At 34.9% G+C, this 14,109-nt stretch overlaps 1 protein-coding gene across 10 annotated transcripts in view; it reads left to right on the forward strand.

Annotated features, from left to right (window-relative positions):
• Window positions 1–14,109, forward strand: part of LOC139964611 (band 3 anion transport protein-like) — a 146,277-nt gene that overhangs the window by 36,286 nt on the left and 95,882 nt on the right. For 4 of the 10 annotated variants that reach the window (XM_071966350.1, XM_071966351.1, XM_071966359.1 and 1 more), the window contains exon 1: window positions 625–796. The exons of the other annotated variants lie outside the window; for them this stretch is intronic. In XM_071966350.1, the coding sequence (XP_071822451.1) occupies window positions 764–796 (33 nt within the window). In that variant the 5' untranslated portion in view covers window positions 625–763. Of the gene's footprint in view, window positions 1–624; window positions 797–14,109 lie in introns of those variants that run through there. 10 annotated transcript variants of the gene reach the window in all.

A 14,109-nucleotide genomic window follows, 5' to 3' on the forward strand; every position in this document is an offset into this window, starting at 1 on the left:
TACATGAAGCATGTGTCTATTCTATTTTGTTAGGAGTGTAATGTAGGATGCCATTGACATGCAACCTAATTTTGGTTTCATCTTCTGTGCCTGGATGCATCCAGACATGAACTGATACTGACCTAGCTATTCAACTCAGGACAGGTCTGCTAAGTGGTCAATAAAACTAACTTAGGAGTGTTATTCAGATAAATGCAAGCAATTACTTCTTTTTGTTTGGATACCTCTAATCAAGCTATACACTACCATTAATAGCCTGCAAAGCACAAAATTTGGCAACTGTAATTTTAGTTCCAACTTCTTCCCTGTTTGCAAATAACAATATACGGGAACATGTTTATCTTACCAAGAAAAGATTGCTGCAAGTTGACAGCAAGATCTTAAATGCTGATATCGTCACGGATCAACATTGAGAATCACACCTCAAGAGTCTCAGGCACGTTCATTGGCTTTCCAATATCCTCTGGTAAACCCATGCTGGTATTGCAGCCCTAAGACACTTTCATTAGTGATCACTCCTAATTTCCGCCTGTCCGCTGGATGAATTCTAATTCGTTAAAGTCTGCATCATTGGTAAACATTTGGTTTGTGCATTGTAGAGGATCCAGGACAAAAAATTTCTTCTTACCTGGTTTCAGTGTTGTGCATAGATTATAAGCCATGAATGGAGAGACAAAACAGTGTAATGTTGCCAAAGTGATTCTCCTGGAATATTGATTGATTAAATGCTTGAGGGGAGGACATAGAGAAACAATCAGCGATCATGGGTGAAAGACGAAAATCATCCTCTGAAAAGGTGAGCGTTTTACAGTTAACTGCTTGGTAGTATAGTCCATGGTAATTCACTTCATATTGATGTTTTGATCCACGTTTTTGACATTAAAGTGTGGCTTTTTGAATGTCGACAGTAACATAACTCAATCATTGTGGTTCCTGTACAATATACAAAACTCCAGCTACCTAATTCAAGTTTGTTACTAAAATTCATGAATATTTATGTAGGCCTAATTGATCATAGTCTTTGTAATATGTATTTTCAAACTCCGCTCAGGAGACGGTTCTGCTCTTCATCTTTTCACTTGGATTAAAAATTGTTGGAATTTGCTTTGGTTCCTTGCAAAGTGCTTCTAAAGGCAATTTTCTCCTATGTAGGAATACTAGGTTTTGAAGTCAAGTTTGACGGAATAAAGATATTTCCTCCTTCAAGTTTGTATTTACCATGTCAGATTTCCTGGTATCACGGAACGTTCCTGTGTATGGAGAATTCCTATATACAAATATAATACTTGATGTTTACTTCATGTTTAGCTATATGGGCTTTTTAAGCAAGTTAGATCAGGGAGTTACCACTCAATGGCAACTCCCTGGTTAGATTGGGGAATTCATACCTGCATTTTGTCTCACAATTGGCTAAAGTGTGATTATCCTGGGTAATTTTAATTGTTGATCATAGTTCACAAGTTTGATTGTACAACAACAATATTAAAGTAATTTTTTTATTAGTTATTTATACTAGCTCTGCTCATGAATGTGTGATAGTTGTCACCAGAATCACTCAAGTTACTTTGGCCTAACAATTAGGTGAATAAAGTAACTTGTCTTTTTGCCCAGATTTCATAGATAATCATTATTTAACCTCCACAATTAATGATAAGTAATACAGTTGCTTATATTAAAGTAAGCTTTAGGTGAACTAACTTGTCTTTTTGCCCAGATTTCACAGATTGTCATTATTTAACCTCCACAATTAATGATAAGTAATACAGTTGCTTATATTAAAGTAAGCTATAGGTGAACGAACTTGTCTTTTTGCCCAGCTTTCACAGATAATCATTATGAAACCTCTGCAATGAATGATAACTAAGAAAGCTAAAAGAAAATACAGTGTCTGCCCACGTTCACATAAACACACTTCAACAAGTGAAGCTTGAAGAAACTTCATTCTAGATAGGAAGGTGTAAGTCAGTGTTAGAACTTTGCCTGTTAGCAACCTTCTAAACTGTAAAATGTAGTGTTATAAATGTGGCATAGAAACTCTGGCGAGATTCACTATAAGCCTATTCATTTTCAGGTTGAAGTTTGTCACGCATTTAAAGTTAACAAGTGCACAGTCCTATTAATAGAACAGAATGGAAACAGATGGGATATTCTATAAGTTTGTTTCATTCCTGTTTTCTGCTTGGTTACATTCCTCAGGAGACAAATACCCTACAGTGAATACACTGTCATCTTGGCATGTATATGTATATGTGAGAACATGTGTTTAGGTGAATGTAATTTAACTACAAGTTCATAAATATGATTAAACTCTGTATGTCCATGGTGCTTGATCTTTACATGTGGAATGCAGACACATATTATTGATTGTAAGAACCATATTATTGATTGCAAGAATCATATTATTGATTGTAAGAACCATATTATTGATTGTAAGAACCATATTATTGATTGCAAGAATCATATTATTGATTGTAAGAACCATATTATTGATTGTAAGAACCATATTATTGATTGTAAGAATCATATTATTGATTGTAAGAACCATATTATTGATTGCAAGAACCATATTGTTTCATGCTGACATCAAAGGTAAATTGGGTCAAGAGAGGTCAGTGTTTGTAAATGTCATAAACATGATAACTCAAGAAAGACAACTTCATTGAACTTCAAATTTGTTATGTGGATCTCCTTTAAAGTTCAATAAGCCTATTAGTGGATTTATTTAAAAGCTACAGGTACACTATCAATGCCCACAAATGAGTACAGTGCAAACTTATGCCCAGCTACTCAACTACAGACCAGCTACATGTACACTGTCATTGTTCACAATATGAGTGCAGTGAAAACTTATCCCCAGTTACTGTAACTAAAATAATGCATCTAGTGCTTAGACCAGTATCATTGGTCATAAGACAGTGCAAATATATTTCAAATTACTCAAACCCACCCATTGTTTTTTTTATCCTGTGGCTGTGGGCCATACAGATGTATTGAATGCATTCTTTAGTTTGGTCTAGAAAGGCAGACTCTCTGAGACTACAAATTTCACTTATCAATACCTTGGTGTTCTTAAAATTCTCAGCTCACATGTGCATAGATCCATCAAACAGTACCTCTAAGCAGGAAATTAAACCAGCTTTTAGGCCAAATTTTATTGCCCCACATTTGACATAAAAGGATACAGTGTAAACGAAGGAAGAGGTAGTTAATTAGAGAATGCATCAATTTTGACCTAAGTGGAGTAACTTGTCTTAAATCAATGGGAGTTGTGTATTGCTGTCAATGAGAATGTGTAAAGAGCCTGTGCATGTCATGACTGGCCCACAGACTTACAATGAGTAGAGTGAGTGGAATGTTCCAAGTCGGTAATATACAGTACTTTATCAAAAAAGATGCATACAAGAAAGGAAGTATAGTCTGAGGTATGAATATTTCATAATTGGTATCATAGTCACTGCAGAATCATGCATAGTTCACCCTGCAGGGAGCTGCTACTCTAACGTTCACCATGATATTACTTGGTTCAGGCAACAGGTATCTGTCCTATGCCTAAGCTAAAGAAGAGTTTTACTGTTTCAAGTAAACAGCTTGATTACTGTAAAGGATACAAAGGTTATGTTTGTTTTATTTCAGGAAGCATGCAGGCAGGTATATGGATTTTGTGAATGCTACAAATATGATATTGACAGCCCATGCGTGTTAAACCTATATGTATCTAACATTTGGAAGTAATAGTGCTACGTTTGTGGAGGAAACAAACCAATTTAATAGTATGTTTGTGATTAACATAATTCACCTGGTACACAAAATCCCACATACTGTGTAATTGTCTCTATACATTTTGATTTAATTGGTGTGAAGAACAATAACATGTTTCCAGCATCCTCAAATATGGGATTAATCTGATGTTAAAGCATTTATAGTGTTTGTCTAAATTATCAGGTATTAAATCTTTAAAATATTGGGTGGAAGCTTACAGTAAGCTAGTAATTTAAAGGCATTGAAGACTCGCCCCAAACCGCGTGCGGCCATCTGAAAAAGTTAACTTTCCATTGCTTGCAAGTGACGTTTTGTTCGTGTCGCTACAAAATGCAGACAGTAATGAAACGTGATACATTGTTATCTTTAGCTGGACCTGAGATGTCCATCGCTGTATCGTTTATACATTGTGCTGTGGGTATTGAATGCAGCTGTATGTACTGACTGTACACTAGTGTCTAATTACCGATGGTAGCAAGCTGTGTGTGTGTATTTTTTGGGATCTACTGTATGGTGGTGTCTAACACTTCTGTTACACCTCATTCAAAACTAGGTCAGATTACAGGCATTAGACGTTTCTTTTTGTGCGAGTCTTCACACCCTTTAACTTTGGCTTTATAGCACTATTATTACAGATACTATTAAATTATCTTGGTTTCTATTTAACTTGACTTGCTATTGGAGGACATTGTTTTTATTCAACAATATACTAGAAGCAGTATCCTACTGTAGATAGGTCTGGGCAAAATTATCAAACATTTCGTTGATTGAAAAGAAGTAATACATTTGAAAGAAGCATTAAAAGTACAGATGACAAAATAATGCTTCAACCTTCATAAATTTTATTACACACACTAATGAATATTTCATAACATGTACATTAATGGTACAGTTGACTATCATCTTTAGTTGGGCTTAAGGTAATATCACTTACAGTGGGAAGCTACACAAAAGTTACATGCAACTTAATAGCACAGCTGAAGAAATTGAGCACATGCTCCATAGAATTAAGAAAATGTTCGGAAATTTGGTTTGACATCAAGTGCTTACAGTGCACAATGTATATTTTACCAGGAATAGCAAAAGATTTTAAACATTTTACCCTAGATCACAATAAATTGGCTTCAAGTAGGCAATGATGCTAAGCAACATGGAGGAATACTTTTTGTACTTTCCATATAAATAGAAAACCTGCACATGGAGAGAAGTAATTAATCGAGCAGAAGGGTAAAACGGAGCTAAAGCGGGACTGGAAAGTAAAAGTCTCTAAAAAATGAAGAAACATTTCATTTGATGTATTTTTGTCCAGTTCTTGACAGAGGAAATACTTATTTCCATTCCATGGATTTGTGAGTCCAACGTATTGATATTGGATTAGACAAAAACTACCACAAAAACCTTAAAACATACCAGAAATACATAAAAGAAATGGTTGAGTAGGAAGCATTGGCAGTAGGCCAATGGTAAAGTACTATTAAATCAAAAGCTGGACTGAATTATTCAGAATTTTTTTTTCAAATGTATGATTGTACATGGCAGTTACAGTTACTTTACTTTCTCTTCATATTCCAGCTTTAAGCATAGGTCATAGTTTGCATGGAGACAATACCACAATATTTTCAGTAAACATTGAAAATAGAGTTGTGATGCTGTGCAATAGTTTTGGCTGAGGGCCAAGCTACCCATTGATAATTGCTGGGTGGATCAGAAACAGTTTGTGTAGCAGTATCTTAAATCCCAGACACAAAAATTTAGGCACAGACAGATACAAAGATTTCAAGTTGCTTTCATCCAGTTACAGTAGATGCAACATTACTCTTAGTAGTAGAAAGAATGATCCCCAAAACACACACACACTCACTCAATCACACACATACAACCACATATTATTATCAAACTAACAAATCTTTTACTCCTCAATGGAATTCAAAAAAATATATAGTTCCAGTTTTTATGATCATGGTGTGACATCTATTATTTATTGAGCAAGTTTTTATATATTTGCTTCCTTTTATTTTCTTCAGCACATTATACCTCATGACAACACTGAGGTACATGGGAACATTGCCAATGTGTCAGCAAGTGCCGTATAACTTTTTAAAACTTTCTTCATTTTAACAATACATTTTGTCTGAACAAGTGCAATTATCTCTGTAATATGTCTTAAATTATAAAAGCTGACTACAGTAGTGAAATATAGGAGGATGCTTGGTGATGGCTGTCCACTGTCTCAATATGCTATGGTCAATACATCCTCATATTGAGTATAGTACCCCCTCATATTGAGAATAGTACCTCCTCATATTGAGTAAAGTACTTCATATTGAGTATAGCATCACCTCATATTGAGAATAGTACTTCATATTGAGTGTAGCACCTCCTCATATTGAGAATAGTACTTCATATTGAGTATAGTACCTCCTTGTATTGAGAATAGTACTTCATATTGAGTGTAGCACCACCTCATATTGAGTTTAGTACTTCATATTGAGTATAGCACCTACTCATATTTAGTCTAGTACTTCATATTGAGTGTAGAACCTCCTCATATTGAGAATAGTACTTCATATTGAGTATAGTACCTTCTCATAGTGAATATAGTACCTCCTCATATTTAGTATAGTACTTCCTCATATGGAGTATAGCACCTCCTCATATTGAGTATAATACCTCCTCATATTGGGTATAGTACTTCATATTGAATACAGTACTTCCTCATATTGAGTATAGTACTTCCTCATATTGAGTATAGTACTTCCTCATATTGAGTATAATACCTCCTCATATTGGGTATAGTATCTGGTCTTTATCTTGGGTATAGCACCACCTCATATTGAGTATAGTATCATCTCATATTGAGTATAGTATACCCTCATATTGAGTATAATACCTCCTCATGTTGGGTGTAGTACTTCCTCATATTGAGTATAGTACATCCTCATATTGAGTATAGTACTTCATATTGAATACAGTACTTCCTCATATTGAGTATAGTACTTCCTCATATTGAGTATAGTACTTCCTCATATTGAGTATAGTACTTCCTCATATTGAGAATAGTACTTCCTCATGTTGAGTATAGTACATCCTCATATTGAGTATAGTACTTCATATTGAGTACAGTACTTCCTCATATTGAGTACAGTACTTCCTCATATTGAGTATAGTACTTCCTCATATTGAGTATAGTACTTCCTCATATTGAGTATAATACCTCCTCATATTGGATATAGTATCTGGTCTTTATCTTGGGTATAGCACCACCTCATATTGAGTATAGTATCATCTCATATTGAGTATAGTACATCCTCATATTGAGTATAGTACTTCATATTGAATACAGTACTTCCTCATATTGAGTATAGTACTTCCTCATATTGAGTATAGTACTTCCTCATATTGAGTATAATACCTCCTCATATTGGGTATAGTATCTGGTCTTTATCTTGGGTATAGCACCACCTCATATTGAGTATAGTATCATCTCATATTGAGTATAGTATATCCTCATATTGAGTATAGTACTTCATATTGAGTATAGTACTTCCTCGTATTGAGTATAGTACTTCCTCATATTGAGTATAGTACATCCTCATATTGAGTATAGTACTTCATATTGAATACAGTACTTCCTCATATTGAGTATAGTACTTCCTCATATTGAGTATAGTACTTCCTCATATTGAGTATAATACCTCCTCATATTGGGTATAGTATCTGGTCTTTATCTTGGGTATAGCACCACCTCATATTGAGTATAGTATCATCTCATATTGAGTATAGTATACCCTCATATTGAGTATAATACCTCCTCATGTTGGGTGTAGTACTTCCTCATATTGAGTATAGTACATCCTCATATTGAGTATAGTACTTCATATTGAATACAGTACTTCCTCATATTGAGTATAGTACTTCCTCATATTGAGTATAGTACTTCCTCATATTGAGAATAGTACTTCCTCATGTTGAGTATAGTACATCCTCATATTGAGTATAGTACTTCATATTGAGTACAGTACTTCCTCATATTGAGTACAGTACTTCCTCATATTGAGTATAGTACTTCCTCATATTGAGTATAGTACTTCCTCATATTGAGTATAATACCTCCTCATATTGGATATAGTATCTGGTCTTTATCTTGGGTATAGCACCACCTCATATTGAGTATAGTATCATCTCATATTGAGTATAGTATATCCTCATATTGAGTATAGTACTTCATATTGAGTATAGTACTTCCTCGTATTGAGTATAGTACTTCCTCATATTGAGTATAGTACATCCTCATATTGAGTATAGTACTTCATATTGAGTATAGCACCTCCTCATATTGAGTATAGCACCTCCTCATACAGTATTGAGTATAATACCTCCTCATATTGAGTATAGTACTTCATATTGAATATAATACTTCATATTGAGTATACAGTAGTACCTTCTCATATTGAGTATAGCACCTCCTCATATTGAGTATAGCTCCTCATATTGAGTGTATCACCTCATATTGAGTATAATACCTCCTCATATTGGGTATAGTATCTGGTCTTTATCTTGGGTATAGCACCACCTCATATTGAGTATAGTATCATCTCATATTGAGTATAGTATACCCTCATATTGAGTATAATACCTCCTCATGTTGGGTGTAGTACTTCCTCATATTGAGTATAGTACATCCTCATATTGAGTATAGTACTTCATATTGAGTATAGTACTTCCTCGTATTGAGTATAGTACTTCCTCATATTGAGTATAGTACTTCCTCATATTGAGTATAATACCTCCTCATATTGGGTATAGTATCTGGTCTTTATCTTGGGTATAGCACCACCTCATATTGAGTATAGTATCATCTCATATTGAGTATAGTATACCCTCATATTGAGTATAATACCTCCTCATGTTGGGTGTAGTACTTCTTCATATTGAGTATAGTACATCCTCATATTGAGTATAGTACTTCATATTGAATACAGTACTTCCTCATATTGAGTATAGTACTTCCTCATATTGAGTATAGTACTTCCTCATATTGAGAATAGTACTTCCTCATGTTGAGTATAGTACATCCTCATATTGAGTATAGTACTTCATATTGAGTACAGTACTTCCTCATATTGAGTACAGTACTTCCTCATATTGAGTATAGTACTTCCTCATATTGAGTATAGTACTTCCTCATATTGAGTATAATACCTCCTCATATTGGATATAGTATCTGGTCTTTATCTTGGGTATAGCACCACCTCATATTGAGTATAGTATCATCTCATATTGAGTATAGTATATCCTCATATTGAGTATAGTACTTCATATTGAGTATAGTACTTCCTCGTATTGAGTATAGTACTTCCTCATATTGAGTATAGTACATCCTCATATTGAGTATAGTACTTCATATTGAATACAGTACTTCCTCATATTGAGTATAGTACTTCCTCATATTGAGTATAGTACTTCCTCATATTGGGTATAATACCTCCTCATATTGGGTATAGTATCTGGTCTTTATCTTGGGTATAGCACCACCTCATATTGAGTATAGTATCATCTCATATTGAGTATAGTATACCCTCATATTGAGTATAATACCTCCTCATGTTGGGTGTAGTACTTCCTCATATTGAGTATAGTACATCCTCATATTGAGTATAGTACTTCATATTGAATACAGTACTTCCTCATATTGATTATAGTACTTCCTCATATTGAGTATAGTACTTCCTCATATTGAGAATAGTACTTCCTCATGTTGAGTATAGTACATCCTCATATTGAGTATAGTACTTCATATTGAGTACAGTACTTCCTCATATTGAGTACAGTACTTCCTCATATTGAGTATAGTACTTCCTCATATTGAGTATAGTACTTCCTCATATTGAGTATAATACCTCCTCATATTGGATATAGTATCTGGTCTTTATCTTGGGTATAGCACCACCTCATATTGAGTATAGTATCATCTCATATTGAGTATAGTATATCCTCATATTGAGTATAGTACTTCATATTGAGTATAGTACTTCCTCGTATTGAGTATAGTACTTCCTCATATTGAGTATAGTACATCCTCATATTGAGTATAGTACTTCATATTGAGTACAGTACTTCCTCATATTGAGTATAGCACTTCCTCATATTGAGTATAGTACTTCCTCATATTGAGTATAATACCTCCTCATATTGGATATAGTATCTGGTCTTTATCTTGGGTATAGCACCACCTCATATTGAGTATAGTATCATCTCATATTGAGTATAGTATATCCTCATATTGAGTATAATACCTCCTCATGTTGAGTATAGTACATACCTCATCTTCATTTTGAGTATAGTACCTTCTCATCTTCATCCTGCGTACAGAACCTCATATTAAAACAGTTAATATCAAATACAACTTTGGAGCAATAGGTAGTCTGCTTTGATGTGCACACTTTCTGTTCAATGTGAATAGATATTGTAATATGACGAATGAGGTGTTATCAACATAGTTAGGGAGTATATGTGGTATTTCAGTGACCCACATCTTGTAGTCTATATGATGTTATGCCACTGGATTTATACCTTGGCAGTGAGTGATTGTGCTCATTCTGTTCTTCCATTTCTTGTTTCCAGATATGATGGTTTCTAACCCTACAGTGATGCATTAGCATCCCTTTATAGATCTGTAGTGTGTACCCTATGAATGGTGTTGTCAGGATTTGAGAGGAGGAGAGTGACTGATTGATAATTGGTTTTGGTTTAAGATTGATATCAGCTTCATCTTAAGGTACATGACATCAATTCCACAATTATATGACCGTGACAATAACAGACATATGATGTGATATTACTTTGAGATATAATACATTTAAAGATATGGTTACAGTAAATAACATGTGATAAGTTCCTTTATAGATGATACTGTAAATTGAATGACATTGTAACAGTAAGAAGGATACAGTACCTTTAATGATGTTATGACAAATGACATGTGAAAGGTTACTTTAAGAAGTAGCTTCAAAGCAGCTGTTTCATTTTTGAATTTAATATTCCATCTCTCAAACACTGAAGCCCATAATAATACCATAATCAACAGAGATAACTGCAAAAATAAACAAACATTAAAACTTTGTCCTTAAATAGGATTAATATACTTTAGCAGTAAGAGTAAGTTGCAGAAGACCTGTATACATGTCATAATTTTGTCTATAGGTTCAGTTTATTGAATATGCACCTTCATTATGAAGCTCTGTAGCTACTACCATGCTCAGCTTCATCTTGCTGTGTAGCAAAGATTTCATCATAGGCTGATAACTGTGAATGCATTGAATTCAGTCTAGGATCTGCAAGGATTGGTTGTGCATGGCCACTTACAATCATTCTTAAATCTCCAAAGTAACAAACTATTATTCACAGTTCGCCTGCTAAAAGAATGTGGCAGATTTGTTCCTGGAATTCCCTCATGGATGGTTGATACTGCAGATTGCTTTATATGATCCTATTACAGGGTAAAACACTGCTGTAGAAACGAAAGAAGTTTACAGATTCCTGCAATTGGAAACTCTGAATAAGAGGAGCAGAGGATGAACACATGATTCATGTGATCCTGCAGTACCCTTCATTAATGAACAGAGGATGAACACATGATACATGTGATCCTGCAGTACCCTTCATTAATGAACAGAGGATGAACATATGATACATGTAATCCTGCAGTACCCTTCATTAATGAACAGAGGATGAACACATGATACATGTGATCCTGCAGTACCCTTCATTAATGAACAGAGGATGAACACATGATTCACATGATCCTGCAGTACCCTTCATTAATGAACAGAGGATGAACACATGATTCATGTGATCCTGCAGTACCCTTCATTAATGAACAGAGGATGAACACATGATTCATGTGATCCTGCAGTACCCTTCATTAATGAACAGATGATGAACACATGATTCATGTGATCCTGCACAGTATCCTTCATTAATGAACAGAGGATGAACACATGATACATGTGATCCTGCAGTACCCTTCATTAATGAACAGAGGATGAACACATGATTCATGTGATCCTGCAGTACCCTTCATTAATGAACAGAGGATGAACACATGATTCACATGATCCTGCAGTACCCTTCATTAATGAACAGAGGATGAACACATGATCCTGCAGTATCCTTCATTAATGAACAGAGGATGAACACATGATTCATGTGATCCTGCAGTACCCTTCATTAATGAACAGAGGATGAACACATGATTCATGTGATCCTGCAGTACCCTTCATTAATGAACAGATGATGAACACATGATTCATGTGATCCTGCACAGTATCCTTCATTAATGAACAGAGGATGAACACATGATTCATGTGATCCTGCAGTACCCTTCATTAATGAACAGAGGATGAACACATGATACATGTGATCCTGCAGTACCCTTCATTAATGATTCATTAAGGAGCAGAGGATGAACACATGATTCACATGATCCTGCAGTATCCTTCATTAATGAACAGAGGATGAACACATGATTCATGTGATCCTGCAGTATCCTTCATTAATGAACAGAGGATGAACACATGATTCATGTGATCCTGCAGTATCCTTCATTAATGAACAGATGATGAACACATGATTCACATGATCCTGCAGTATCCTTCATCAATGAACAGAGGATGAACACATGATTCATGTGATCCTGCAGTACCCTTCATTAATGAACAGAGGATGAACACATGATACATGTGATCCTGCAGTACCCTTCATTAATGATTCATTAAGGAGCAGAGGATGAACACATGATTCACATGATCCTGCAGTATCCTTCATTAATGAACAGAGGATGAACACATGATTCATGTGATCCTGCGGTACCCTTCATTAATGAACAGAGGATGAACACATGATTCATGTGATCCTGCAGTACCCTGCATTAATGAACAGAGGATGAACACATGATTCACATGATCCTGCAGTACCCTGCATTAATGGACAGAGGATGAACACATGATTCATGTGATCCTGCACAGTATCCTTCATTAATGAACAGATGAATATACACTTGATTTTACTTGATCCTGAAGTATCCTTCATTAATGAACAGAGGATGAACACATGGTTCATGTGATCCTGCAGTACCCTGCATTGAGAAGGATGAACACATGATTCATGTGATCTTGCAGTACCCTAAATAAATGAACACATGATCCTGTAGGATCCTGCATTAAGCTGCTTGCTGGGTTGGAAGTAAAAAAGAATGATGAAACTAAATAATGTAGGAAATGGAGCAGTCATATTCTGAGTTTTCTTACTCTCACTTTATAGCAGTCATAAAACTTCCCAATCTCTGTAACTAACAGAATTCTCAGCCCATGCAATGCAAGAGAGTAAACTGATGTGTTCTGATATTAAATGGTTGATTTGTGCTATAACATTTGATGGTATTTTTTGTGCACAAAATCTAGGATAATTTGCATGAGCAAAAAAACAAATTGTTCAATTGGTATGTTGCTTATTTATTACAAACTATACCCAAGTCAGAGAATCACAGTGAGCCTACAATTATAATCATAATGAGCCTTTCTCAACAAACTTAACATACTATACCCAAGTCAGAGAATCACAGTGAGCCTACACTTATGTTAAAGAATCATAATGAGCCTTCCTCAACAAACTTAACAAACTATACCCAAGTCAGAGAATCACAGTGAGCCTACACTTATGTTAAAGAATCATAATGAGCCTTCCTCAACAAACTTAACAAACTATACCCAAGTCAGAGAATCACAGTGAGCCTACACTTATGTTAAAGAATCATAATGAGCCTTCCTCAACAAACTTAACAAACTATACCCAAGTTAAAAAAATCAGATGAACCTTCCTTGACAAACCTTTTGACAATTTGTACTTAGGTCAGAGAAACACAACGGCCTTCAGTGACTATAACCTTAAACAAATGGTAAAACTCATGTTAAAGAATCATAGTAAGCCTTAATGACAAACCTTATAACAAACTCTTAAACTTATACAGAAATGCTCCGGCTGTTTGAGTCATCATAACTCTCACAACTGCAGCGAAAGTTAACGCTACATCTGACAAGTTTTGATCAGATGTTTATCTATCTCATGGATTGATACGTCACCTTTTGGTAGTTTTGTGAAATTCTATCTCCGCAAATTTTGTTTTCTCCAGACTGCAATATTTCCCGAAGCACTGTTACCATGATGAGCATCAAACTCTTGGCATGAATAGCTCTACTTTGCTTGAAAAAATTGATTTGAAGGGACAAATAATTATCAAGTGAAACTGATCCAGCTAATTATGGGAACGTGAATCTAGCACTTTGAAGCTAT

This window comes from Apostichopus japonicus, chromosome 23, assembly GCF_037975245.1.
Source record: "Apostichopus japonicus isolate 1M-3 chromosome 23, ASM3797524v1, whole genome shotgun sequence".
NCBI classification, from domain to species: domain Eukaryota; kingdom Metazoa; phylum Echinodermata; class Holothuroidea; order Aspidochirotida; family Stichopodidae; genus Apostichopus; species Apostichopus japonicus.